Below are 27,926 nucleotides of genomic sequence, written 5' to 3'. Positions count from 1 at the left end.
TTAACTGCATAACAAACAGGAATTAATGCTCACTTTTTCTAAACAATGAAATCCATAGCACGAGTTCCAGCTCTACTAAGCTTTTATTTCAAATACTCCAATGCACGCCATTTTGTCCAGTGCATCCTAACCATATGGACATCAACCATGTTTGTATTTTGTTATTTTCAATATTTAACTAATATATATATATAACAGTAAATGTGCAACTTTAATAATAATTAAACAATGCAAAAAATATATAAATAAATAAATCTAACTTAGACCCCCTAATGCCATACAAAAGGTAATCCTATCACTCTACTACATGGTTTTACCAAAAAAAAATATATATTTCTGCAAGGGTAAGCCATCCATTTATTTTCTAAAGTTAATAACTCTTCTAATACAGGAAGGGTGAAAGCTGGAGTCCATCCCCATAGTAAAAGGAGGAAATCATGCATGGTAAACTGTCACATCAAAAACTCAAAGTCATAGTAGTTTGTAGTGTCTGTGCCTTTAAATGTTCCTCATTCTCTGAATATCTCAGGTATTTTTTCTGATTAGATTTTTTTTTTTTCTTCTGATTTTTTTCCCCCCATTGTACATGGCTTTTGTAAAACTCTGTGTATTTTAATTGTCCCCATGATTTTCAAAATATTTTAACTAATCCAGAATCTTCAATTTCCATTTATTAACACTGTCATTTAATGGATTTCATTATTAGTTAATTTGGCAAGGCGTAGGTTGCAGGATTTAATCTCCCCAGGCTCCTGCTGTTTAATAATCACTAGACTGTGTTGAGGTTCCTAATGACTTCAATGAGTGCTGGCATAAACAGATGCATTTCTTCCAACGTGAAAGATTCATTAACTCGTTTTCAGGACTGCATCCACATTACATGGCTTCATCTTCACATTCTTGTATGAACTAGAACATGTTGATACTGTTAGAATATCTAAAACGTTTTTTTCAGTCAGAACAAGCAATGCAGCTTTGTGTCATTCTGATCAACACTGAAGACTAGATGATGGACTAATCCAGCTCTCTGGGTGACTGAAATTTTGAAATGAGTGAGCAGTACATTGAATTTTCCTCGAAACGGTTTTTCCAGTGCAGAAATTCTCTGGCATTTTTATTTTGAAATTGTAAAATATTTCCCACATGTTCAGTGCAGCTGTACGTTATTCTTAGATTGGCATTTTCTGGTGCTGCCATTGTGGAAGCCATGACATCTTTTTTGCTCTTCCTTTTTTTATTGTATTGAGTTTTCTGCAAGTATCCTGAGTAGCATGGAATGTCCCTTTCAAGAATTTGCAAAGAGTGACAGTGATAGAGAAAACACGGTCCATGATGATTTTATTTTTTTTAATTGAACATTCTGAGCTCCATTTATTTGTGCACTCCATTGTGTCTGATTCTTGATTATACTCTTGTTTATCATTGTAATGGAAAAATTGCTTTATATTGTTGTTTTTGTTTCCTCCTAGTAGTATTGGAAATGAATGCTTTGCCTTTTTTTCTGTGTGGTGTCACTTTTGCAATTAATGTCAATTTCCTGAGTATCTTTTTTTTTGTTTGTTTTTCATTAATTTTAATGGACACAAAGAGGAGTGTAATTTGCACTTTTGTTTATTGTTTTTTTTTTGTGCTGTTGTAGTGATGGATTTCACTGCATTGCATTTGATGAACTGCTTTCTTTCATATTTATAAGGAGATTAGAAATTGTTTGATTTAACAATATCATCTGCAGCTTCTGTTTTCTCCAAAATTCTCGGTATGTCTTATCTATTTCCTGATTTCCTGCTGCCTTTTGCAGTCTAGCGTATTCGGTTATGTTGTCTGTGTTGCATTTCCACTTGCCCCTTCTGATGCATTTATGGGTGTAATCCTTTCCTGTGAAGGCTGATACTATAACTTCATTATATTTCAGTTGCTTTTAGATCTGCTTGTCATTGTCATCATTGTATTTTTGGGAAAGTGCCTTTCCCTAATGTGACAAACAGGATGGGCATGCAATACTGGGCTAAGTGACTCATCCTGGCATGCAAAGTCAAAGGTGGGGAACTGGCAGCCTTGTGGTTCAATGTTGAAGGTATTAAACGCTACACAACGTTGTCTACTTATAGTGAGCACATGACTGGTTGCTTTGGGTAGTACTCAATTTTTGTGCCAAGTCAATCAGAACAGAATTAATTTTCAGCTACGGTGGTTTACTAATTTTATGTATTCAGTATCATCTGTAATTGTGCAACATAATACTGGTCCCTCTTGACCATGTCTCAGGTCTTTTCCATGACCTGCCAATCTTGTCTCTTTGTGTTCCTTTTTTGGTTGTCCTTGATTTGCTGAAATATTGTCTTACCTTACCTGTACTATTTTTAAATTTCTTTTACTAACATAATTTATTTACTGGAATTAGGCCTCTAGATTCATTTTTGGGGGGCAATCACCACATATCCTAAAGCTGGAGATTTTTTTCATCTTAAGGTAACAGCCAATAATCTCTTATTTCATGTCCAACCACAGGACCACATCTTAAGTTTCTGCTTCTCACATTTCTGGGTGGCTGTGATGGGACCAAGAACAGTCTCATAACAATCTGAAATCATAGTGATTTTTTTTCCATCATCTGATAACTTTTTTTCACTACAGCTATAACTATCACCTCACCGAAAGCAGGTGTGAGTCTAGTCACCTTCATTTTCATACTCAATCTTTGAAGAAATTTGGTACAGATCTATTACACAATAAGATCTGACTAATAAAATAGCACAATGTAGCCTGTGTTTCATACAGGTTCTCATCTTCAGTCTTTCTCATGGGCCTCCTGTGGTCAATCCCAGAAGTTACTGTCTGTATATGGACTTCTGTGTGCTCTGTCCTGACAGAAGGGAATGTTATTCTTTATTCAAAACAGTATTGTATTGCTTTTGTTTTCATTCCCATAAAAGTTCTGCAAAAACTTGGAATAGTACCGAAACTGTTCATTATAATGCCCCTTTTTGTACCTTTCAGGAAGTGATGGTAGTTTGCTGGGCATCTTGATGCACATGGAAACTCCTTTTAATTAGTCCTGTGGATGAAAGGACAACTGTGATAAATTCAGTTGCTTTGTCACACACCTGGCATTTCTCCAGTTACATCTCTTGGTACTTTTATTATTTTTGGCCTCTCCATTATTGGTTTTGAGTAATCACTTAGGACTGATACATGATTTTATTTTTCTGCCAGTTGTGCTTAGTTTCCTTGCATCAGTTTCCCTGTCTGTAGAGATTGTATCTCTACTGTATGAGTTCTCTTGTGTGCTTCAAGACTGCTTAGATGCCTGAAGCTTTCTCCACACTCTACACAAATGTGTGGTTCCTCCCACATGTGACTATTCTGGTGTGTTATAAGAGCAGGTAACTGATCAAAGCTCTGTCCACATTCAGTACAAATATGGGAGGTCTCATCTGTATGAATACTTTGGTGAACCTTAAGGTCAGACGGGTAATTGAAGCTTTTACCACATTCCATACAAACATGTGGTTTCTCTCCAGAGTGGATTCGCTTGTGCACTTTAAGTGTGAATTTATGGCTGAAGCTTTTTCCACAATCTGTACAAATGTGAGGTTTCTCCCCGGTATGAGTTCTCTGATGAGCGTGAAGGCCTGACTGGTAACTGTAGCTTTTTCCACATTCCACACATCTATATGGTTTTGCTTCAGCATGACTTCTCTGGTGTGCCTTAAGTCTGAACTTGTGAGTGAAGCACTGTCCACATTCAGTGCAAACATGTGGTTTCTCTCCTGCATGAATGCTCCGATGAGCCTGAAGGCCAGAATGGTAACTGTAGCTCTTCCCACAATCTTGACACCGGTATGGCTTTTCTCCAGTATGACTTATCTGATGTGCCTTAAGTTTAAATTTATGACTGAAGCTTTCTCCACATTCTGTGCAAATGTGAGGTTTCTCACCTGTGTGAGTGCTCCTATGAGCCCGAAGACCTGAATGATAACTGTAGCTCTTTCCACATTCCATACACTTGTATGGCTTCTCTCCAGTGTGACATATCTGATGTGCCTTAAGTCTGAACTTTTGACTGAAGCTTTCCCCACACTCATTGCAGCTGTGAGGTTTCTCACCTGTGTGAGTGCTCCGATGAGCCTGAAGGCCAGAATAATAACTGTAGCTCTTTCCACAATCCAAACACTGGTATGGTTTCTCTCCGGTGTGACATATCTGATGTGCCTTAAGTCTGAACTTGTGACTGAACCTTTCTCCACATTCAGAACAACTGTGAGGTTTCTCCCCAGTATGAGTCCTCAGATGAGCCTGAAGGCCAGACTGGTAACTGTAGCTCTTCCCACATTCCACACACTTGTATGGCTTCTCTATAGTGCGACTTAACCTGATGCTGTGATGAAATCGCTGTCCATACTCAACAAAACTGTATTGTTTCACCTCTTTGTGAACTGCTAAGTGTATTTTAAGGATCTCAAGCGTTTCAAATTTCTTCCCACATTGAGAACAGCTGAATAGTTTTGCTGATTTTTGAATTATTTGGTTGTTCAACTTAATTGGCTTCTTTTTGAAATTTCTTATATCCTCAGTCAGCCACCATGGTGTCTTCCGTCGCGAAACACTTGAACATGAATTAGACTCCCCCTTGATTTGGTCTGGACTGGCATAATCTTCTCCAGATTCAAATTCCTCCTTAATAACTTGATGGTCACTTTCCAAAGACCCTACAGAAGCTGTTTCTGTCAGGCTGTGCATTGCAATGTTGTTACATGAGAGCTCCACATTTTCTTTAATATTTTCACAAATGTTTATTTCAAAGGTCTCCTGTTTAGTGTGTAGGGGACCATGTTCAGGGATGACCTCCTCTTTAATCATGAGACACTCTGGAGAGCTGTCCTCTTCTTTAAAATGTATAGATTTCTCATCCATGTCTTCCTTAACAAGGAAAGAAAAACCCTGTTTATTATCTTCTTGACTGCAAACAAGTCCCAACTCAAAATTCTGCTTTCCTCTTCTTCAGTCTCACGGACAGTCACATAAAAACTTGAGTTCAAATGAGATTTTCTGAAAAGAAAGATTAGAAATATTGACAAATACAATATTATTTGAACTGATTTTTGCAGCATTGTTCATAGTGTCGTAAAGTCATTATCATATTTATAGAGTATAATGAAATTCTTTTTTGTACACATAACTCAACATGCAATACATCACCACTCTAAGGTGCTGTAACTGCCGAGTATAACAACCTTACTTCAAAACTTCCATCTGCATTACCTGACAAATCTTAGAACATATTTGTCCAACATATATGCACATATTTTCTTTTGCATCTTTTGCATATACATGTGCACTGGAGCACTGCAGTTGGCACTGTTAGATAAATCTGGAATCCTGTGCCCCATTGTTGTTAGGGAAAAGCAGTAATTCAAATAAATAGCAAAACTGAAGAAATGTGATGCCTGTTGATACTGTATATGTGGTGCTATATACAAATATGCACAGTGTAAGCGCTGAAGAAAGAAATACAGAAGCGTGTGTATTTATGCTAAATTAGATTCAACTGCTGGGTGTAAGGATGTAACAATATTTGGTTTCTTGTGGTGTGTGGGTAAATAGGGTGGGGATATACAGTGCATCCGGAAAGTATTCACAGCGCGTCACTTTTTCCACATTTTGTTATGTTACAGCCTTATTCCAAAATGGATTGAATTCATTTTTTTCCTCAGAATTCTACACACAACACCCCATAATGACAATGTGAAAAAAGTTTATTTTAGGTTTTTACAATTTTTTTTTTGTAAACCAACTACACTTTCTGTTAATGTTAACAATCTCTGTCCACTGACACGTTAAAGTGACTTTTTGAACAACTTTACCATCATTAAACTGCATAATATTTAAACTAATAAATAATAAAATAAATAATAGTGCAACTTCCAGTAATAATACTATTACTTCAAGACTTCAAGCCCAAGTGCATTACACAGTATTCACCAAATAAAAATAAAACAAGTGCAACTTGGTGATTACATCTTTACCAACTGAACCATCATTTAGGCAAATTGCATTAATATGGACCTTGCTTCAAGCTAAGCTATATACATAAATAATAAAACTGCAACTTGCATTTATAATGCTATTTGTGATATAGCCCTACGGAAATGTATTAGGGCCACGGTGAAGAAAAAAAAATTCCGGACACAGGGAAGAAAAAAAAACTATGTCGAGAATAAAGTCGACATGTTGACTTTATTCTCGACATTTCCACTTTAATCTTGATGCTTATGTCGAGATTAAAGTCGACATTTCCACTTTATTCTCATAGTTTATTTTATAATTCAAGTAGAATGTTGTAAACTAAACTTCATCCTAAAATCAATGTTTAATTTACTAGATTTTCTCAAACCCCGTCATAAATTAATGTAGCACATTAAATGCTTTACGTTGTGTTCTCCGACCCAGTTTTTAATCACTGCGCGCTTAAACTGACTTCCTCCGCACTAAGAGGAGGCGCCGGCAGCAGCAGCGAGCACCACACAGAATACATTCACTTCATGATATTCCTGCTCTCTGAAAATTTAGAATGCTAAGATATATACTTGATATCATTTTCAGGATGAAATGCATTAAAACCGGTATTAAACATCCACGGTAGTGTCGCTATAGTGCTGCTCCCTTGCAGTAAGGGGTCCCCAGGTGTACGTTCAGTGTAGAGAACTTTATGGCAGGTGTGACGAGGCTACAAAAAACTGGATGTATGAATATGTATTGCACAGGTTTAACTCAAATATTGTGTAAATGTTGGGTTTGTGATCTGGTGGTTGGAGACACAAACACAATTCAATGGATGTTCTTCTGAGCGGGCTTTCTTTATTGCATAAGTGCTGTCTCTATCTGACGTACCAAACCCTCGGCTCCTATCCTTCCTTTTTCTTTCTCCACCTAACCAATCACCACATGATAAACGCCTTTGTGAAATTAAAACTAGTTATAAACTTAGACCACGGAGTGTTCAGAACTTTAAAAAAAATCTTTGTTATACATATTTAATTATGCCATCCATTCAGGGTTGCGCCCATCCCAGCAAGCATTGTGTGTGAGGCAGGAGCAAATCCTGAACGCCAGCACATCGCAGGGTGAATATGAGCAAAACATACACTAGCAGCGTCAATATTGCATAACAAAACCCCACATCCTACAGGACTTTGAAAGGAAACTGAAGCACGCTGAGAAAACCCACCAGAAAAACATGCAAATTCAAGGCAGGGTACACCTGAGACCCCCTTGCTGCGAGGCAGCAGTGCAACCTCCACGCCACTATGCCCCCACATGATTAATACATGCTTTAATGCATTTCATCATGCAAATTATATCAAGTATTTATCTTGCCATTCTAAATGTTCAGGGAACAGGAATATCATGAAGTGAATGTATTCTGTGCGCCGATCGTACCGATTTAACATGGCTCGGGGGACACTTAACACAAAGCATTTAATGTGCTACATAACTTATGACAGGGTTTCAGAAAATCTAGTAAATTAAATATTCATTTTACGATGAAGTTTAGTTTATGATGTTCTATTTTAATGACAAATTACGAGAATAAAGTCAAAATGTCGACTTTAATCTTGACATAAACGGCGAGAATCAAGTAGAAATGTCGAGAATAAAGTCAACATGTCGTTACACTATTACACAGTACCCAGGTACATTACACTGTATTGGAAAAAAAATAAAACAAGTACAACTTGGCTTGCAGTATTATCCAGCAGTATAGAAACAGTATTCACAGATTTGAACATAATGGTCCACATCCGACCTTTTAAAACCAAAGTGTCTCCAGGCAACAGATGTGACTCCTTTTTTTTTTTGGCAAAAGTTCTTCTATGTCATCATGTTCAACTTTACCATCTGCTATAGCTTCAGTTTCGGAATGTTCTCTGTCCATTTTCACTGCGCAATACCTCCACTAACGCATGTACTCCGTTGTATCTGTTTAGTGGTGTAGCAGTGAAAAAGGTCCCCCCTTAAACAGTTTCCTGCTGCGCCACGTTCCGAACGTTGTTTGGGCAATTTAAACCGGTGTTGCGGTATAAGAAAAATCCATATCCTAACAAAAATAAAAAACAATTCTCGGTATGAACTGGTATACTGCCCAGCACTGATATATATGGATGAGATATTTGGACAACCTAATTGTTAGCTAACCAAACAAGTCTGATGAACTGAATGACAAACAGGAGACCAAACTTAAGACCGTTTAACTGGAGCAAATCTCTGTGACCAGCCCCAATTCTTAGGTCACAAGTTATAGAACAGTACAAAGCAAGGTCAGAATTGAGGGAAGAGTGAATGCAGGCAAATACAAAGTGGTCCTTCAAGAAGACCTGCTCCAGATTGCTGGCCACCTAAAACTGAGACAACTATTTGCCTTTCAGTACAACAATGACCCAAAGCATTGACCCAAGACAACACTGGGGTGACCTCAGAACAAGTCTCTGACTGTCTTTGAGTGGCCAAGCCAAAGCCCAGACTTAAGCCCCATAGAACATCTGTGGAGAGACTTGAAGACAGCAGTTTACTGATGCTTCCCATCCAGTCTATCAGAGTTTGAGAGGATCTGCCAGGAAGAATGAGATCAACTGCTCATATCCAGGTGTGCAAAGCTTGTAGAGACCCAGGAAGACTCAAAGTGGTACTTGCTGTCAAAGGGGCTCCTACAGAGTACTGACTATTTAATGAATGACAGATTTCTGTTTTTTATTTTAATAAATTTGCACACCTTTCTGAAAACATGTTTTCACTTTGTCATTATGGGGTATTGAGTTTAGACTGATGGGCATAAATAGCAACTGTATCCATTTAAAACTAAATCTAAAATACAATAAGGTATGCAGAAAGTGAAGGTGTCTGAATGCTTCTGAATCTATTGTAATTACAAATCCTGATTAAAATGTTCAACTCTGGAAAAACTTGTAAAATGGAATTTGAAAATCATGATATATTGAGGAATCATTTCCTTTGCCAACTGCACTTTGTTTTGTTTAGTAAAGATTTACTGTAAAAAAAAGAAATCAATTTTGTAGATAAATGTTTGGATGGGTGCCATTCCAATAGCTTAACCCATGTATCTCAAAACCACTGCAAAATATGTTATACACTAAACATATTTATCCCCAAGACAGTTAAACTACATTCATACAAATATCCTTGATCTGGGAATTTACTGTCCTCAAATTTCAAATGCAGTGACATGATGGTACAGTCTTCAGCACTACTGCTTCATAGGTCCTGAGAGTCCTAGGTTCAAATACTGGCCTGGTCAAATTAATACACATTTCTATAAGCATAAAATGAAAATAATATGGTGCTAACTGCCCACAAACGTTGGCCAACCCTGGATTTGATCCCAGTATTCTGAAGCTGTGAGATGGTGTGCTGCCATAGTACACTACAAGTGAACAAATTGTTTTTTTATTTATATAGTGCCTTTTCTTTCCAGTCCTATAGTACAATAGTTCAGAAATGTCTATAGTTAATGTTTTGGCAGCTTGAGTTTCGCAGAGGACTCCAAATCATGTGCATGCACGAGTTGGACAGTTTAAATTGACTTTGTTTAAAAGAGACACAGTGTGTCTCCCTTGCTCCTAAAATTCATTAGTTTCAGTGAGTGTGTGTGTAAGTGTGCCCTGAAGTGACTGATGGCCCATCCAGCACTGGTTCCCACCTTGCCCTTAAAATGGCCTTTTGGTAAGTTTGTGGTTATGTATGAATGCATCATTCCAGGGTTGGTTCTTTCATTATCCCCAACCTGCTCCTGCTCCTGCCACAGTATGTACATATAAAGATATTTTAGATATAAATGAATTATATCAGCTGACTCAATTTATTCTTTTAAAAAACAATGTAAAACTTGTTTACTCGGGAAGATATTTAACTTATTTTATGACTCTTCTTTCAGTTTACCTTTCTGTCCACGTGGTCGGCGTGATTTGCATTTATATCACAATTTATGTTGTTTGTTCACGGCTTTCATGTAGTATTTGTATTTTTCTCTGGTTTGTCTGTTATTTTAATTCAAATATTTGCGTTTCCTGTATTTATCTTTGTTGTGTTTCATGCTGCTATTATGCATCCAGTTTTGTGTGTTTGATCTTTTCTTCTGCTTTTTCCCAGCTGTTAACTTTGAAATTGTGTGAAGCGCTTTTTGCATGGGGAAAAGGATATATAAATGAATTACTTTTACTGTCATCATGGGATGGAGGGCTACGGTGTGAGTTGGTGATGAGGAACAGCCCGGGCCGTAATTTATCATTCACAATCGGGTGCCCCTCTCGACCTGCCTGTTAAAAGCTTTGAACTTTTAATAAATAATCTAAAACAATTTTTGTTTACAAAATTATAATATGTAAAAATGATTTTAAAAAGTCACATTTATGACATGATGCTGATAAAAAGGAATGAAAAAAAAGGTACAGTTGAAAGTAGAAACATGAATGATGTATTCCGGGGGGAAACTAAACTTTAACAAATTAACTCTATATTGCTAGAAAGTTAATACTGAATGCGTTTTAATTCGAAATTATTTTCTTGGAGAAAAGGGTTTCATAGCGGACTGTTTACTTACAAACCATAGAGGAGGAAGCCCGGAGCGGTGGAGGAGATGAATCGTGCCGCGCAGCTCTGACGGTGCCCGACGCGGCCGCTGAACTGAAGCGCTCCCGATCACTCGTGCTCTTACTTTGTCTTCTTGACTGCGAACACTGACAAAATCGCTCCGTTACGTCAGTATGTGTATAGAGTACCGACAGCAAGCATTAAAAAGATTCGGAGGAACACCCAAACGGAATCCCTCCCTGCCACTGCTCTAGGCAACTCGGCGATTCGCCGTTCACGGTATTTTAGCGTTCAGTTTCCGGTGTTGCATTGTTTTGTGTCCCCGGATGTCAAAGCTGTAGTGTCTATTAAATTCAACAGTCACTGCATTGACTTGATCCTGAAACATATTGACCTGGTAAACTTATTGACTTAAATATGTGTAGCCGACACTATTTAAGTGAAGGCTGTGGGCCGCGTTTTAGATCAGATAAATATGCCCCTGCAGCCGGTAAAGTGAGGCTTGGTTCCACCGTAGGTATTAGAAATGGGCAACGTTCAGTGTGAGAGGCAGAGTGCGTCTTGGAAGCCCATTTCTGAGCTTTGACTTGACTTGGGCAGGTGGGTTGTGATCTTAATTTTTAAAAAGATGTTATTTTGTTAGTATATTTTGAGGCTGATTTTGTGTTGGAATTCAACATCGGTATTGCTCGTATAGTAAGAATTTAAGCGGTGATTTGTTTAACAATGTTTAATTAATAAATTCTTTGTAAATTCGTTTTTGGAGTGACATGTATTTGTTTTTTAAATAAAGGTGTGCTGTCACCTGTGGGGGTAATATCTGAAGATTGAACTGAATTTGAAACTTTTTTTTTTTTGGTGTCCGGATGTCCCATTTTACCTTGACAGTCCCATTATCAGACAATATATCCCGTTTACTAATTGAAATATAACAAAATATCATGTTTTCAACAGGCTAACCTTTAAAAAAAGGCATATTGCTCCGGAAACTGGACATGTCAAAATATTTGAGCACTGTCTGCTTCAGCTCCTCAGATGTGCGAAGTAACGCAGATTCTGCGTTTAAGTTCTTATTTGCTAGTCAGGAAGCGCTTAGGTTTTTGCATGGATGTCTGCGAAACATTTTTGGACAAAGAAGATAGACTGGTCGTGACAATAGTTATACAATTTAAATCAGCTGCAGATTATTGTCAACATTGCATGTTTGTATAGACTAGGGTAAGTGAAGTATTCACTGTTCATTAAATACTGAACAATCAAGCAAGTCATGATGGCAGGCTTAACTGCATTTTATTCTACTTTTAAAACGGAAAAATACCCGGATTCTTTACAGTGTCAAATTGTACAGATATGGTACAGTCTTGTCATGCAACTGAGTGTGATTATTCCAAAGGCTTCTACCAATTCTTGTTGAGTCCGTGAAATTGCACAGTGTATTCCAAGTACTGAGTACTTACCAATGCAAACGAGTTCTTCTGTGCTGAGCGGGCACTAGACCTCCAGCTGTCATTAACACATGAGAAAATCGCCAAGTATACAATCGCTTTAAACCAATCAACTGCCCCAAATACTGAGTCAGTCATTTCAGGGCATAAAGTCAAAATCAATGTATTGTGAACAGGCAAACTAACGTTTTGTGAGAGGATACCCAGAGAAACCCATGCAAACATGGGGAGAATGGGCAACACACACTGCAGCGAACATTCAGGGAGTTCCAGATCCACCATTTATTACAATCAATTTTACAACTGTGAATAAATTATTAAGTGAAATTACCAAGCATCCCGTCACATTTGTTTCTTTATTGTAGAATGACCTTCTCAAACCCACATGATCCAGTTCTTGTGATTCAAATTTACTTTTCTACATCAAATGTAACTTTCATTTGAAAATTCAGGGCTTGTCACATATACAGAAGTGTTCATCTTTTTTATCTTTAAACGGTCACAGCAATATTGATTGAGGCCTCTTAATATTTTTGTTGTTTCTAGCTTTTCTAAATGCCCTTCTGTACAGTTAACTCTTACATTTATGGATTTCATGTCTTTATTTGCTCCAATGTAAACTTTGTTACATCGTAGGTATCCCTTATACACCAGCGATTAACAGTCTGTAAACATTTTATTAACCATGCTGTTGTAAATTATAAATGAAGGCTTCTTAAAACAAGATACTGTCAATAATAGTCTGTTCACAATTCAAAAATGCTTGTGCTACAATGACCATGTCTGTCTATCCATGTGAAATAACTCGACTCCCAGTGGAGTTGAAATGTGACACACTTATTCTTCAAGGACATTTATCATGAGAGCTCAGTTTTCATTGAGAGATCCAGAATACAGCATGCTGTGCACATTTTTGAAATTTCAAAATCATCCACTGAAAACCATTAGCAGATTTATGAACTTGTCTGTATTTTAAAACAGGGAAACCTTCTGTGTGACTTTACAAATTAGTTTACTGTTCCTTCAAGTTGTATGGTTACTTCACATTGTAAATACTTTATTATTTTTCCCTCATTCAATGGTCACTACTGGTGGCAAAACCATGAAACACCAGCAATCATGCACAATGAAGCATGTAACACCTCATGACAGGGCAGGTTGGCTGTCAGTTACCGTATAAGGGACTTATAGCATTAGATGTGTATTTATTATTTCACCTTACTAATAATAATATTCTTTATTTACTATGGGATTAATATTTATTTATCACTGTTCCTTACAGTATCAGAATGTAGGTCTTGTTATATGCTAACAATCTTGCTTCTGAATCCCTCTCTTCCTGTCCTCCTCATCTTTGAGGATGTGCAATACCTTGAGCTAATCTCAGTCACAACAGCTCAATTTCCTTGCTCCTTGCCATCAAAGCAGAATAGAAACAACTTAAACCAGAGACACAAGTAGATGACAAAAGGTTTAGATGTCAAGCCCCTTACCTACCCCATTCGGAAATTACTGATAGAATAAGCAAGCACAGAGAGAAAAAGAAGCACTATGACACTACAACACGTTCTAATGAGAATAAAATAAATGGTTCTTAATAAGTGCAACTTTTTTTTTTCTGGAAATGATACAGTAGATGAAGAAAAGAAATGAATGAGTAGCTGAAACCTCTAAAAGCACTAATTTATAAATATATTTCTGTAAGCATATATTGAACACTGATTTTCTCTTTTTTTTTTTTTTAAAGTAAGATAGAGTGCATCTGGAAAGTATTCACAGCACATCACTTTTTCCACATTTTGTTATGTTACAGCCTTATTCCAAAATGGATTAAATTCATTTTTTTCCCTCAGAATTCTACACACAACACCCCATAATGACAACGTGAAAAAAGTTTACTTGAGGTTTTTGCAAATTTATTAAAAATAAAAAAAATGAGAAAGCACATGTACATAAGTATTCACAGCCTTTGCCATGAAGCTCAAAATTGAGCTCAGGTTCATCCTGCTTCCCCTGATCATCCTTGAGATGTTTCTGCAGCTTAATTGGAGTCCACCTGTGGTAAATTCAGTTGATTGGACATGATTTGGAAAGGCACACACCTGTCTATAGAAGGTCCCACAGTTGACAGTTCATGTCAGAGCACAAACCAAGCATGAAGTCAAAGGTGTCTGTAGACTTCCGAGACAGGACTGTCTCGAGGCACAAATCTGGGGAAGGTTACAGAAAAAATTCTGCTGCTTTGAAGGTCCCAATGAGCACAGTGGCCTCCATCATCCGTAAGTGGAACAAGCTCGAAACCACCAGGACTCTTCCTAGAGCTGGCCGGCCATCTAAACTGAGCGATCGGGGGAGAAAGGCCTTAGTCAGGGAGGTGACCAAGAACCCGATGGTCACTCTGTCAGAGCACCAGAGGTCCTCTGTGGAGAGAGGAGAACCTTCCAGAAGGACAACCATCTCTGCAGCAATCCACCAATCAGGCCTGTATGGTAGAGTGGCCAGACGGAAGCCACTCCTTAGTAAAAGGCACATGGCAGCCCACCTGGAGTTTGCCAAAAGGCACCTGAAGGACTCTCAGACCATGAGAAAGAAAATTCTCTGGTCTGATGAGACAAAGATTGAACTCTTTGGTGTGAATGCCAGGCGTCACGTTTGGAGGAAACCAGGCACCGCTCATCTCCAGGCCAATACCATCCCTACAGTGACGCATCATGCTGTGGCGATGTTTTTCAGTGGCAGGAACTGGGAGACTAGTCAGGATAAAGGGAAAGATGACTTCCGCAATGTACAGAGACATCCTGGATGAAAACCTGCTTCAGAGCGCTCTTGACCTCAGACTGGGGCAACGGTTCATCTTTCAGCAGGACAACAACCCTAAGCACGCAGCCAAGATATCAAAGGAGTGGCTTCAGGACAACTCTGTGAATGTCCTTGAGTGGCCCAGCCAGAGCCCAGACTTGAATCCGATTGAACATCTCTGGAGAGATCTTAAAATGGCTGTGCACCGACGCTTCCCATCCAACCTGATGGAGCTTGAGAGGTGCTGCAAAGAGGAATGGGCGAAACTGGCCAAGGATAAGTGTGCCAAGCTTGTGGCATCATGTTAAAAAAGGCTTGAGGCTGTAATTGCTGCCAAAGGTGCATCGGCAAAGTATTGAGCAAAGGCTGTGAATACTTATGTACATGTGATTTCTCAGTTTTTTTATTTTTAATAAAATTTGCAAAAACCTCAAGTAAACTTTTTTCACATTGCCATTATGGGGTGTTGTGTGTAGAATTCTGAGGAAAAAAATGAATTTAATCCATTTTGGAATAAGGCTGTAACATAACAAAATGTGGAAAAAGTGATGCGCTGTGAATACTTTCTGGATGCACTGTACTAGGAGGACATTAGCAGCCATTGAAATTAGCTATTAATAGATGAAAAGTATGGAAAGAGTCACAACAAGCTATGGCTTCTTCTTTGAGTGAACAATCTTATGAGTGTCCAAAATAAATTCGAAACATCTTGCGACATCCTGAGCGCATGAGCTGCTTTCCCTGCTCTCTACTCTCTCTGGTTAATTTTCACTCCTTCAAGACTGGTAAAGCTTTTCTCCTTATTCAGTCAGCACAGCTGTAATTTTTTCTCTTCAGTGTGAAGTGTCTGGTGTGACAGAAGCGCACATATCTGAGTGAAACTTTTGCCACATTCCCCACAAATGTGAGGCCTCTTTGCTGTGTGTGTTCTCTGGTGAAACCTGTATCCAGACTGATAGCTAAAGGTCTTCCCGCATTCCTCACACCTGTATGGCCTCTCTCCTGTGTGAACTCTCTTGTGTGCTATAAGAGTACACAGGTGAATAAAGCTTCTTCCACATTCGGTACAAGTATGTGGTTTCTTGCCGGTGTGAATATTCTGGTGAACCCTAAGGTCGTATGGATAATTGAAGCTTTTCCCACACTCTGTACAAACATGTGGTTTCTTCCCACTGTGAATTCGCTTGTGAACTTTAAGCCTAAATGTATGACTAAAACTCTTACCACATTCTGTACATACATGTGGTTTCTGCCCTGTATGTGACATCTCGTGAACTTTAAGACCTGAATGGTACCTATAGCTGTTCCCACATTCTGCACACCTGTATGGTTTCTCTCCAGTGTGAATTACCTGATGTGCCTTCAGTTTGTCCTTACGGGTGAAGACTTTCCCACATTTGCCACACATGTGTGGTTTCTCTTCTATGTGTGCCCTCTGGTGTGCTTTAAAAGCAGAATGAAACATGGAGTCCTTTCCACATACAGCACAACTGTACAGTTGTGCCTGTCTCTGACTCATTTGATCTTTCATTTTATTTGGCCGCTTTTTAAAATTTCTTATATCCTCAGTCATCCACCATGGCATCTTCTGGCTTGATACATTTTCACATGCATTCAAGTCCCCCTTAATTTTCTCTTTATCTTCACATTCTTCTCCAGATTCAAATTCTTCTTTGACTGCTGGGTGCATATGCTCCAGTGAACTTGCCAAAACCTTTTGTTGGCTGCACTTTGCATCATGTTCAGCTGAAAACTCCTCATTTTCTTTAATACTGTGACTGATCTGTATTTCAGAGGACTCTTCTTTTATGCGTGGAGCCCTCAGTTCATGAACCTCCTCTTTAATTGGGAATCCCTCTTGACCACTGAGTTCCTCTTTAAAGGTTACTGGTCTCTCCTTCATGTCTTCCTTTACAAACAGAGAAAGGCCGTTGCCATATTCCTCTTGACTGTTGACAAGTCCATATTCAAGAAAGGTCTCTAACAGGGAGCCCACTTCCTGAGGCCCACAAGGAGTCATGCGTCCTGATTTGAAAACCACGATATTGTTACATCAGTTCAGCCTCTGTGAAAAGATAAACAGAAGAGACATCCAAAAGTCTATTAGAATGGCACTTGAAACTATCTCTATACAATGGTACTGTGGCATTTTTTAACGTTGATACCCCAAATCCTTCAACTTGCTTCTTGTATTGAGTATGAATAGGAACAAATATTGTTACGGACAATGTGCATAACAGTATTAAGGTGCAAAAACCCCAAATGGTCCTGAGAGGCAAATAAACAATCCTGGGTCTAGCAGAATTAAACCCCAAGAACTGCTGTGTATTGTAGTAATAAGTAAAATACAGAAAATCTGAGATTTATTATAGGAAGGTGTGATCTGTGATCTGGAATGGTGTAGTGGCTCTCAAGTTCAGACCTTGCGGCTGCTGGTTTTTATATCAAACCAACTTTCAGCCTTCAATTGGATCCCAACCCTAATTGAACAAGCTGTTAGTTCCCAGTGTGTGTGTATGTATGTATGTGTATATATATAACATAAAGAGAGAGAGAGAAAGAGAGGTATAGATAGGTGTGTATGTATAATCAATTAAGAATTTACAAACAGGATAAACTGAAAATTGACAGAATGAATGATGGATTTCGTTGTGTTAGATTGGTAAGAACCTCATTATTATTATTATTATTATTATTATTTTAATTAGCTCTTTTCAGTGTTCTGGCGATTTAAGCCAGGGGTCAAACTGCCTGTACTGCTCATCGCTGACAGTCAATTTTTAGATACAATTAAAGGGAGTAAACTCTACAGGAAAAGGTGAATTAAAAAGAATATGGTAAATGAAATGTAACCTTGAAAGAAATGGCAAAAAAGCACATTTCTGAAATGTGTTTACATGTAAACATACTAGCACATATTTCCGAGCGCAAAATAAAAGTCTTTTATTTGTGAAACTGATGGCAATTGGACCCCAGGACAGAACGTGAGAGATTCTGGTTTACAATATAGGAGCCTAAACAAGTCACTTAGCCACTCTGCTCAAATTTTTAAAGACATCAGTGGGCACTTCTGATATACCCTGATATTTTAAATCTCCTTGAATAATGGTATCGACCACATATAAGCAACAAGCAGTCCAAAAAAGGCATAGGCACTATGTGTCTGTCGTCTGAATAAGACGTGCAAACGTATCGTTGGAGTTTTAAATAAGCAGCCAGGCACTTCACTGTCTGGTGTGACACGGTTGTACTGTCTACCTTAAAATATGGAGCATAAAGTGAATCATTCAAAATTGTTATCTCGAAAAAATATGCCATTTAAAGTTTTGATTCATACTAATTATTGATCAAGTGGTGCTGTCGGCTTGATGACAAATACAACGTTTAAAACAGTAATCAGAACTTTAAAAGAAAACTACAACACCAACGGCAAGACAATGATAAAGTCAGCAAAAATGTGAAAATGCGCTTTATTCTAAATGCACTACACTGACTAAAAATTTCAGAAGAGTCGGGCTATTTACAAATTGCAATCAAATCAACGTCAAGTGGATCAGCTTTACGTAGGCCTACCGGGAGGACGCGACTTCTTCAATTTATTCTTGGAATTTCACCTTCATCGTTGCGGATTCGCGAGCAAAAAACTGGCGATGCGTCTACTGAATCAGCACGTTCTGACCGAGACAACCGTTTAATGTTCGGACCAAAATCCAAATATGAAAATCAAATGATCGCCTCCAGTTTACTTCAACAAACAGCCCGAGCCAGCAGCACAGTTGTACACACTGATTTCCGGTGTTGCATTATTTTTGGTCCCCAACCCCAAAAAATCATTCCCATTTCAGTAACATTTTGTCGCATTATGAGTGCAGTATTTACCAGTATGTTTGCTTCGGGACGTGCCAGTTTGCGATATAACTCCTAACATTTAGTTTCTAACCATATCCTATTTATTTTTTTAGTGAATGTAACACATCGCTAAAAGATTTTTAGACCTTATCGTGATCCGTACATCTCTCCTTGCCCTCCCTCCCTTTGTTTTAAAAGAAACTTTATGTACAATGTGTAAATTACAACAATACAGACAACCAATGAGGGTGGTACAGCATTTTTTTTTTCCAATTTCGGTAATGTTATATCACTGCTGACTCTTGTGCTTTTTATTTTTATGTTTTAATCTGTTTGCTTCCATGTCCAGTTGAAAGTGCAATTAGAACATTAGAAATGCTGTGATGAGAACCGTTCATTCCGCCCAACAAGCTAATTGGCAGCTTCTTGCATGTGTTTGTGTGAAGTGCAGTCTTTGTGAAGAGAAACTTCATAACGTTTGTGCAAAATCTGCCCTCAACCAGCTTCCAACAGTGTCCCCATGTTCTTGTTGAGCTCGTTTTAAAGTAACAGCTGGAATTCGGTGTGCTAGTTCCTTTCATAATTTTAAACACTTCAATCACCTGCCTGTGGCTCTTTGCATTAAGAAAAACTTCACCTTTGTGCCAAATCTGCCGTTAAGTTTCCAACCGCGGCCCTGTGTTCTTGTTGAAAATTTCATTTTAAAGTAACAACTATACTAATTACCTTCATAATTTTAAACTCTTTGATTGTGTACCTTTTTATTCTCCATTTGCTTAAACTGAAAAAGTTTAACTGTCTCAGCTTCTCCTCCGAATTCATTCCCCTCATTTCTCTAACCAGCCTAGCCAGTCTTATAGATAGATAGATAGATAGATAGTTCTCTGGACTTTCTCTACTGTTGCTGTGTCTTTTTTTGTAATATGAAGATCAAAACGGAACACAGTACTCCGAGTGCATAATATAAGCTAAGCATAACCTTCCTTGAACAGTACAGGTACTCCACACATTGTGGGCGCTATATAATCAAACATCTTATTAGCATACTTCTGTACACTCTCTGAATTTTGTGATGAATCCACTCTGACTTCCAGGGCTTTTTTCATAAAGGGTACTTTCATTTATTTATTTTTTTTTAGATCTTCTATTTTATATTCAAATCTAACATTTCTACTTCCTACATGTAATACTTTAAATTCACTTACTTTATATTTCACCTGCCCCAGCCTGTATGCTGCCAAGTCTAACTAATGATGAATGCAGTGAATTCTACATTGTCTGCTGTTCCACCTAGTTTGGTGTCTTCTGCAAACTTGACCAGCTGATAGATTATATTCCTATCCAGATCTTTTATGTATATTAAAAGAGCAGCATCCCCATGACTGACCCCTGAAGAACACCACTTTTATTTTCACTCAGTTCTGGAAATTTTCCCCCTAACCATAACCCCTTCCTTGCCATGTTTCAACCAGTTTTGCACCCACCTACACACCGCTTCCTGAATTTACAACGTTAATCATTTCATAAACTTAAACTCCAATGTCTTCTTTTAATGTTTTGATTCAAATGTAGATTGCAGTGCTCATTTAATCCAGGTCAGGTTTGCTGTGCTTACTAATCATGGCACCGTGTTGCATGTTGATTAGCACATGTGAGATTTTCACTGTACTCTGTACATGTGACATTAATGACCATATCATTTGTCAAGTATGATTCTTGCTGCACTGTTTTTGAGTGTTTTATTATTAACTAGTCATTTAGCCCGTTACAATAACGGGCGCTAGAACAGTAGTGCATAAACATTAGTAGGAACAGTCTATATTAAATGGCAAGGGACTTTGACCTCATTCTTTTTGTTGGTCATATTTTTCTTTCTTTCAGCCTTTCTTTTGTTGATGTTTACTTGCTGAGGTGACTGTTCTTCGTGGGCTGCCGCCGTGTATTGTGTGTCTTTAATTTTCTGTGACAGTAATACTGTCTTGTACGGCTCTATTCAATAAGGGCGCGCACAGGCATCCTTCAATAAGGGCGCGCACAAAAAGGCGAGCTTCAAAAGGGCGACCTCAATTGAGCACGGGGAATAAATGCGTTCGTAGATAATTTAGTTCAAATGGCTCTGGAATATGTGAAGAGCAACAAAGGTGCAGATCTTTATTTACGCGCACCTTTATTTGCTGCGCCCAATTGAGGTCGCCCTTTTGAGGCTCGCCTTTTTGTGCGCGCCCTTATTGAAGGATGCCTGTGCGCGCCCTTATTGAAGGATACCGTCTTGTACGTCCATAACATACCTTTAATTTTCTCTGGCGGTAATACAGGCGTGCGCGTCGGTAATATGCCTTTAATCTCCTCTGACAGTAATACTGGCTTGTATGTGGCTGTAATGTGCGTCACTATATTGTGTACCTTTAATTTCCTCTTGCAGTAATACTGGTTTGTATTTCCGTAAAACGCCTGTAACTTTCTCTGACAGTAATTTCGCGCATCACACCGTGCCCAGCGCACTTCACCAAAAGACACCCACACACGGGCACCAGGACGCACACAGGGATTTTATTAAAGAGGATAACTAGGGAGCTCCGCACCCTGCTCACTTCGCTCGCCCACCCCTGGGTTTGGTTAACCAGATATACAATTTAAAGAGATTGTTATTATCATTTCATTCATTTTTATTCATTTTTTATTTCTTCTTGATATTTGCCAGTAATAAAGCTGTGGTGAATGAGATAAAGACCCACCCCCCAGGGTACGCTATGCGCCAGCCACTTCGCATCTCTGCCTCTCACGTTGTGAAGAGGGGGGCTGAACGCACGCTAAGGAGATGCGGTTGCTCCTCGAAAACCCCCTCTTAAATGGTGATAAAATGGGAAACAAATACATTTTTTTTTACCTCCTCTGTGCTCGATCAACTTGCTGCTGCTGTTTGTGCCATGCTGCATGATCTGCATGTCGTGCTGCCTGTATAGCAGCTGTCCTTTTGTCTCGCTTCCTTGTCTCGCAGGATGTTAGAGTGTCTCTGAGAAAATCACGTCTCGACCCAAGATTTTTATTATAATAGAGAGATATAAAAGCACAGATTGAAGATAAACTATTGTAACAATTTAACAAAAGCAAATTGTATGCAATGCTGCTGTTTAACAACAGCAAACTTTTACAAAACAATAAGAAAAACAAAATGGACAGTACAGTAGATGGTGTTAGTTTAAGTGTGTTGGTTGAGTCTGCACATTCTCTCTGTCTGTGGGTAGTTTCTTTAGGTGTCTTCTTCTATAATCCAAATGTGTGCTGAAATTTCTGTTGATGTTTGACTGCTATGTTTTTGGAATAAAATAGAAGGAAAAGTCAGATGCCTCCCACAAAACCTTGCCTTCATAAACCTGTGATTTTGTTTTTTTTAATATTGCAGGGACAGCATTTTTATTATGTAGAAGAAAATGGAAGAATTATATCTTAATAAAAAATATTTCTCATTCCCCAATTGAGATTCCACTGTGCAGTAAATTTGGAAGGACCCCATCACCTTCTGCACACTTAATTGCATTGTATTTAATTTTAAATGGAAACATTTTATATTTTTGCCTATAATCTGCACTAAGTAACCCATAATGACAAGTGTTTTCAGTAATATTTGCACATTTATTTAAACTCAAAAACTGAAATTCTGATTCAAATAAGTATTTAGACCCTTTGCTGTGGTATTCCAAATTGTGCTCAGGTGCATCCTGTTTGCTTTTATTCTTGAGATGTGTGTTCAGAACTTGATTGGATTCCAGTTGCAGAAAAATGAATTGATTGTACAACATTTAGAAAGGCACACATGTACCTGTGTATATAAAATCACACAATTCACACTGCATGCCAGGACATAAAAAGAATAAAACATGAAGTCCAGGGAGCTCTTTGTAGATCTTCACAATCATTTCTAAAGCTTTTAGTGTTCTCAGGAGTACAGTGGTCTCAGTAATTGTGAAATGGAAGAATTTTGAAATCACCAGGACTGATTCTAGAGTTGGCTGCCTGGCCAAACTGAATAAATAGGCTTCAGAAGTCCTCTGCTGAGATGGAAGAACCTGTCCAAAGAATGACTATCTCAGCAGCACAGATTTTTTTATGATAGGGTGGCTAGATGGGAGCCACTATTGAGTAAATGGTAAGTAACAGTTTAAAGACTCCGAGAGCATGAAGAAAAAGGTTCTCTGGTCTGATGAGACAAAATGGAAATCTTTTTCCAGAATTCCAAGCACTATGCTCAACAAAAACTAGATTCTGCTCATCACCTGCCGTACATCATCCTAATGGTAAAAGATGGTGGTGGCAGCATCTTGTTATGGAAGTGATTCTCAGTGTCAGGGACTAAGAGACTAGTCAGAATTGAGGGAAGGGTGAATGCAGCCCAATACAGAAGGGTCCTTGAAGAAATCCTGCTCCAAAGTGCATGCCACCTTAGACTGGAGTGACTGTTCACCTTTCAGCATGACAATGATCTGAAGTATACAGCCAAGACAACACTAGAATGACTTTCAGACAAGTCTCTGAGTGGCACTGAGTGGCCCAGCCAAAGCCCAGACTTAAACCACATAGACCATCTGTGAGAGACCTGAAGATGGTAGTTTACAGATGTTTCCCTATAAGTTTACTGAAGCTTAATGGGATCTCCAAAGAAGAACGGGATAAACTGCCCAAACCCAGGTGTGCAAAGCTTGTGGAGACTTACGCAAGAAGTTGTAAAGCTGGAATTGCTACCAAAGGGGCTTCTAAAGAGTACAGAATTAAGGGTCTGAATACGTATATGAAATTTGCAAACCTTTCTGAAATCATGTTTTCACTTTGTCATTATGGTATTATTGAGTGTAGATGGGTGGGAAATATTGCCAAATTTATGTTGTTGATTCAATTTTAAATGAATGAAGTGTGGAGAAAGTGATGGGGCCTGAATACTTTCTGAAATCTCTATACTTTAAAGAAGCACAACCATTATCAATACAGATCAGGATTCTTTGGGGCACTTTCTTTTCCTGAAAATCATTCAACTTCTAACATTTTAAAATATTAAGTGTGTCAGGTTTCATTCTGATTAAATTATTTGTTTTCCAAGTTATGTCCACAGACTCTCATCCTTACAGGCTTACAGAAACTTCTCTGAATGTCAACAAGATACATTTTTTTGGACATTCTGAAAGGTCCGAGCCTGAACCTGGTATGGATTTATTCAGGTGTTGATTGTGTAAGTGGCAGAAGATCAGCTCCTGCATATGAACTATGTGAATGACACGTTTTTATGTTCCTTTCTTTATTACAAAGGGATTATGAATGCAGAAACCCACAAAACTGAATGAATGCCTGAATGCTATAATTGAATGTCTGATACTAGAGAATAAATCAACTTTGAAGATTCATTCTCACTTAATCAGCATATATCAGAACCTGTCCTCTTTATATGCATCAATCAAAAATGAGCTGTTCAGTTCTGTTGTGGCAGGATAGCTCTTGATGTTGAGCCAAAGCCTGACCAGCCTTCGATATTGATGATTAAAGAAAATGTTAGACTGTACCATAGTGGAGAATTAAACCTGGATTAGTTATGGGTCAGCAGAATGTATGTTTTGTGAACAGTCACACCTGGTGTTTGTAAGGCTGTTTGGGCACCCATTAAGTTGACTCTTGAAATGAAATGACATGGCATCCAGTGTTCCAAGAAAACTCTAAAGCTAATGATAATGTATCTCTTATTCCTTTGTGTGGGGGCTGCCATTTGTAACAATGTTGTTTTTGATAGCAGAAAGTTGTGTTGTAGGACATTAGGGGGGCATCACTATTTAAGGTGGCAGAGAGCTTATCAACATTGTGCAAGATTTTGGAATCAAATAAAACAAAACATGGTTTGGTTGTAGTGGCTTTTCTAAAGAAGAAAATGCTCTAATAGAGGATTATGGCTACAGGCATTGTTTTTTTTTATTTGGTGCTTTAAGTTTTATTTTTTCAGTTGTTGACCTCTGCCTGCTTTCTTCTAGTCCACGTTTTCTTGCACTGGCAGAGAACCTGCAAGATCATGTGCACAGATTTTAAGAGGATGATGGTATAGTCCATATTAATTACATGCATCTAAAGCCCAATATTATCAATCACTACTATGCTGATTTGCTTTGGTATTTGCAGATGTCCAGCATGGGAAAACAGCAAGCAAAGCTGTTAACCTTTCCATGTCTGCTTCACGATGATGTCCAGCTCACATTACATGGGTTACAAAGGCAACTCCATGAAACTGTGTATTAGAAGAAATGCCACATCCAGGCTATCCTGTGTGACCACCCTTTGTTTCCAGGCTTCCGCCTCAATAATGCAGAAATGAGGTCAGCCACAGAAGAGCAGACACACAACACAGTCAGAACTTTTTATTCATATGGCACAGAAAAGCTTGACGAACGTTGTTGCACGTGTACTATTGCTCACAGAAATTGCATTAAAAAGTACAACTTAATAGCAAAATGTTTTGATCATCCCTCATATAATTTCAAACAAACAGGATTCACTACAATTAATTAGTACCCATAATAAAAGCAAAGAGAGGAAAACATATTGGCATACTAACATTATAGGACCTTTGAGTCGCTGAGTTCAGCTGTTGCATTTATTTTTAACTAGGACCCTGTTTTAGTATAGTTGAAAACATTTTGGTCACTTTGTGGCCATCGGAGTTATAAATAAAAACAAAGAATACTTCTTGTAGGTCTGTGGTTACTGAATGTCTGGCTAGTTTAACAATGATTCCTCTCCTGGGGCCTCATGTATAAATGGTGAATACACACAAAAATGTTGCGTAAGAACGTTTCCACGTTCAAATCATGATGTTTAAAACCTGAACTTGGCATAAAGCCACGCACATTTTCACGGTAGCTCATAACCTGTTGTACGCAAGTTCTCCGCTCTGTTTCACAGACTGGCGGCACCCAGCATCAAAGCAGTGCTACTGTTCCTGTGTGGTTACCCATTCTTTTTTAGATCCACATCCCTGACGCGGTTTTATAAATACACTGGAATTAACCACATGTTGTTTATTAGTTTATGGCATCTGATTGTAATTTAACCTGTAACAATATAATGGTCCACAGAATGGTCAAACTATTACAAATACCATAACTGCTTTAGCATTGTTACTCTCACTGCACCTTCTTCTTCTTCTGTCAGCTGCTCCCGTTAGGGGTTGCCACAGCAGATCATCTTTTTCCATATTACTCTCACTGCACCACTCGGAGTATTTAAATCACTGTATCTGAGTGTGAATCACAGCTGTACAGCAGGTGATCGGAAAGAGAATTATCGGTATACAGCATCAAGCACACGCTGCCTCAGCCATGCTGTCTATTGAACTGCTCCCATACGGCAAATGCTTCAGAGCCTTTCCTCGCGGTTCAGAAACAGTTTCATCCCAAGAACTCCAAATGCACTCAATCAGTCCATCAAGTGCTCCTTGTAGAACTGTTTGTACTTATAAGTACAATTACCTCACTGTAAACTTGCGATAGTTATAATATTGCACAACCTGGGCCACTTTTTAAAGCACGTATTTACATATGATGACGATATCATTTTTAAGATGAAATGCAGCAAAATATGTTTATTATTATACAGATAAAACTTTAACTTCATTTAAATAATCTATATTGTTAATAATTAAACATGTGAGGAGACGGTGTCGCAGCACTAACGAGCCGCTGGTGCTCTGTACATGGATTGTTCCTGCCTCACACTGTATTCTTGCTGGTGCTGACACAACACTGGAAGGATAGATGGACAGAATAATTAAACACGTACTACGAAGATATTTCAATGTTCCTTAAAAGTTTTGAAGAATCAGCGTTCTGAGCTTACAGATGGCTTAACGTCTATTACAGAGCTGATTGTATGGCGATTGGGTATTTGGAGAAAGAAAAGTAAGGACAGGAATTGTAGGTTAGTACGTTTGAAAGAGACAGTACTGCTACAATAAAGTATTTCATTGAAGATCACGCATTGCGCATAAAGCATCTTGCATGAGACATGAGCAATCACTGCACCACCATGTTCCCATGTTTAATAACATGCTTTAACTCCTATCATCATGAAAATGATATCATGTATACATCTCAGTATTTTAATTATTCAGAGAGCTGTAATATCACGAATGTAATGGATTCTGCGTCCTGTCGGATGAAGAGAAAGCCTGGAAGCACGTAGTGTTTCACACACACAGAGCACATTGAAGATCAAATACAAAACAAAGCATTTAACATGCTACTTTAGTTACGATGGGATTTGAGAAACTAGAAAATCACACAATTTTAAGAAGAAGTTTATGATGGTCTACTTTAATGATTAAAGTGGAAATTTTGAGATTAAAGTTGACATTTCGTACTTTTTTACCACTGTGTGCCTTTTTTTTTTCTCTGTACCCTAATAAGCTTTCAAATGACACTCAGATGGTGGGCTACGACTCGTCTTTTCACGGCGACTTTGATATCTGACAACTTCTTTTTATTTCGGGCACTGTGCGATTGTGTGAACTTGAGCTTTCGAGTTTCCCGACACGCTAGGTCACTCGATCATCTTCCTTTAGTTGTTTATACCACTGTTTAAACTAACAAATAGTATGTTTTTCCTTGCCTCCACTTGGTATTCGCTGAAATTCTATTTTCCCTCGTGCTTTTACCATTGCCTTTTCACAGAACACTGAGCTTAAGGGCTATTTATATTGATTTGCATATTCAAAGAGGCGTAATTCTGGGAGAAGTTGGGGTGGGGCAGCAGGCGCGTGCATGTACGTTAACTTTCACGCTGACCGGGATTTATGTAGTGGACGAACGTGGAAACTGGCATTTGCACAGATTTATGTATCTGGTTTTTTTTGTGTGTAAGCACATTTCAGCTTTTGTGCTTATGTCATGTTATAGTGCGAATTCTACGCACGGCGTTATGCATGAGGCCCCTGGCCACCTCTGCATATTCTTACTGCTTTTCTTTGCATTAGGCATAATACTCTTTCATTTGCTTATAGTATCTTGAGTTTCCTTTATTTCCCTTTCTGATTTTATTATAAAGTGTACCACACTCTATACTTAATTTTTATAGAAGTAGCCAGCTGCCCAGGCTGAAATAAAGTACAGTTAGGGTCACTAAATAAATTACTTGGGTGGAATAATTCTGGCCCCAAAATTTCACTGATTAAACCCACCATGGGGAGCAACTTTGGACATC

The 27,926-nt window shown here is 38.4% G+C and overlaps 2 protein-coding genes across 3 annotated transcripts; both read right to left on the bottom strand.

Moving 5' to 3' along the window:
• Positions 1-64: 64 nt before the first annotated feature.
• On the bottom strand, positions 65-10,904 carry LOC114662972 (zinc finger protein OZF-like). Its single transcript, XM_028816721.2, has 2 exons — positions 10,616-10,904; positions 65-5,049 (listed from the first exon to the last, which is right to left on the bottom strand). The coding sequence occupies exon 2, from the start codon at positions 4,912-4,914 to the stop codon at positions 3,220-3,222; it is 1,695 nt and encodes a 564-aa protein (XP_028672554.1). The 5' UTR covers positions 4,915-5,049; positions 10,616-10,904; the 3' UTR covers positions 65-3,219.
• A 4,460-nt stretch (positions 10,905-15,364) lies between these two features.
• LOC114663010 (zinc finger protein 501-like) lies at positions 15,365-18,752 on the bottom strand. 2 transcript variants are annotated; one of them, XM_028816776.2, is made up of 2 exons: positions 18,423-18,752; positions 15,365-16,914 (listed from the first exon to the last, which is right to left on the bottom strand). In XM_028816776.2, the coding sequence occupies exon 2, from the start codon at positions 16,867-16,869 to the stop codon at positions 15,658-15,660; it is 1,212 nt and encodes a 403-aa protein (XP_028672609.1). In that variant the 5' UTR covers positions 16,870-16,914; positions 18,423-18,752; the 3' UTR covers positions 15,365-15,657. The 2 variants fall into 2 exon arrangements, with proteins under 2 accessions (XP_028672609.1, XP_028672607.1); XM_028816774.2 differs by having other exon boundaries at positions 18,374-18,751.
• Between the last annotated feature and the right edge of the window lie 9,174 nt (positions 18,753-27,926).

The sequence above is a fragment of the Erpetoichthys calabaricus genome, chromosome 12 (genome assembly GCF_900747795.2).
Source record: "Erpetoichthys calabaricus chromosome 12, fErpCal1.3, whole genome shotgun sequence".
NCBI lineage: Eukaryota > Metazoa > Chordata > Cladistia > Polypteriformes > Polypteridae > Erpetoichthys > Erpetoichthys calabaricus.
This window is presented reverse-complemented; position numbering and strand designations above follow the sequence as displayed.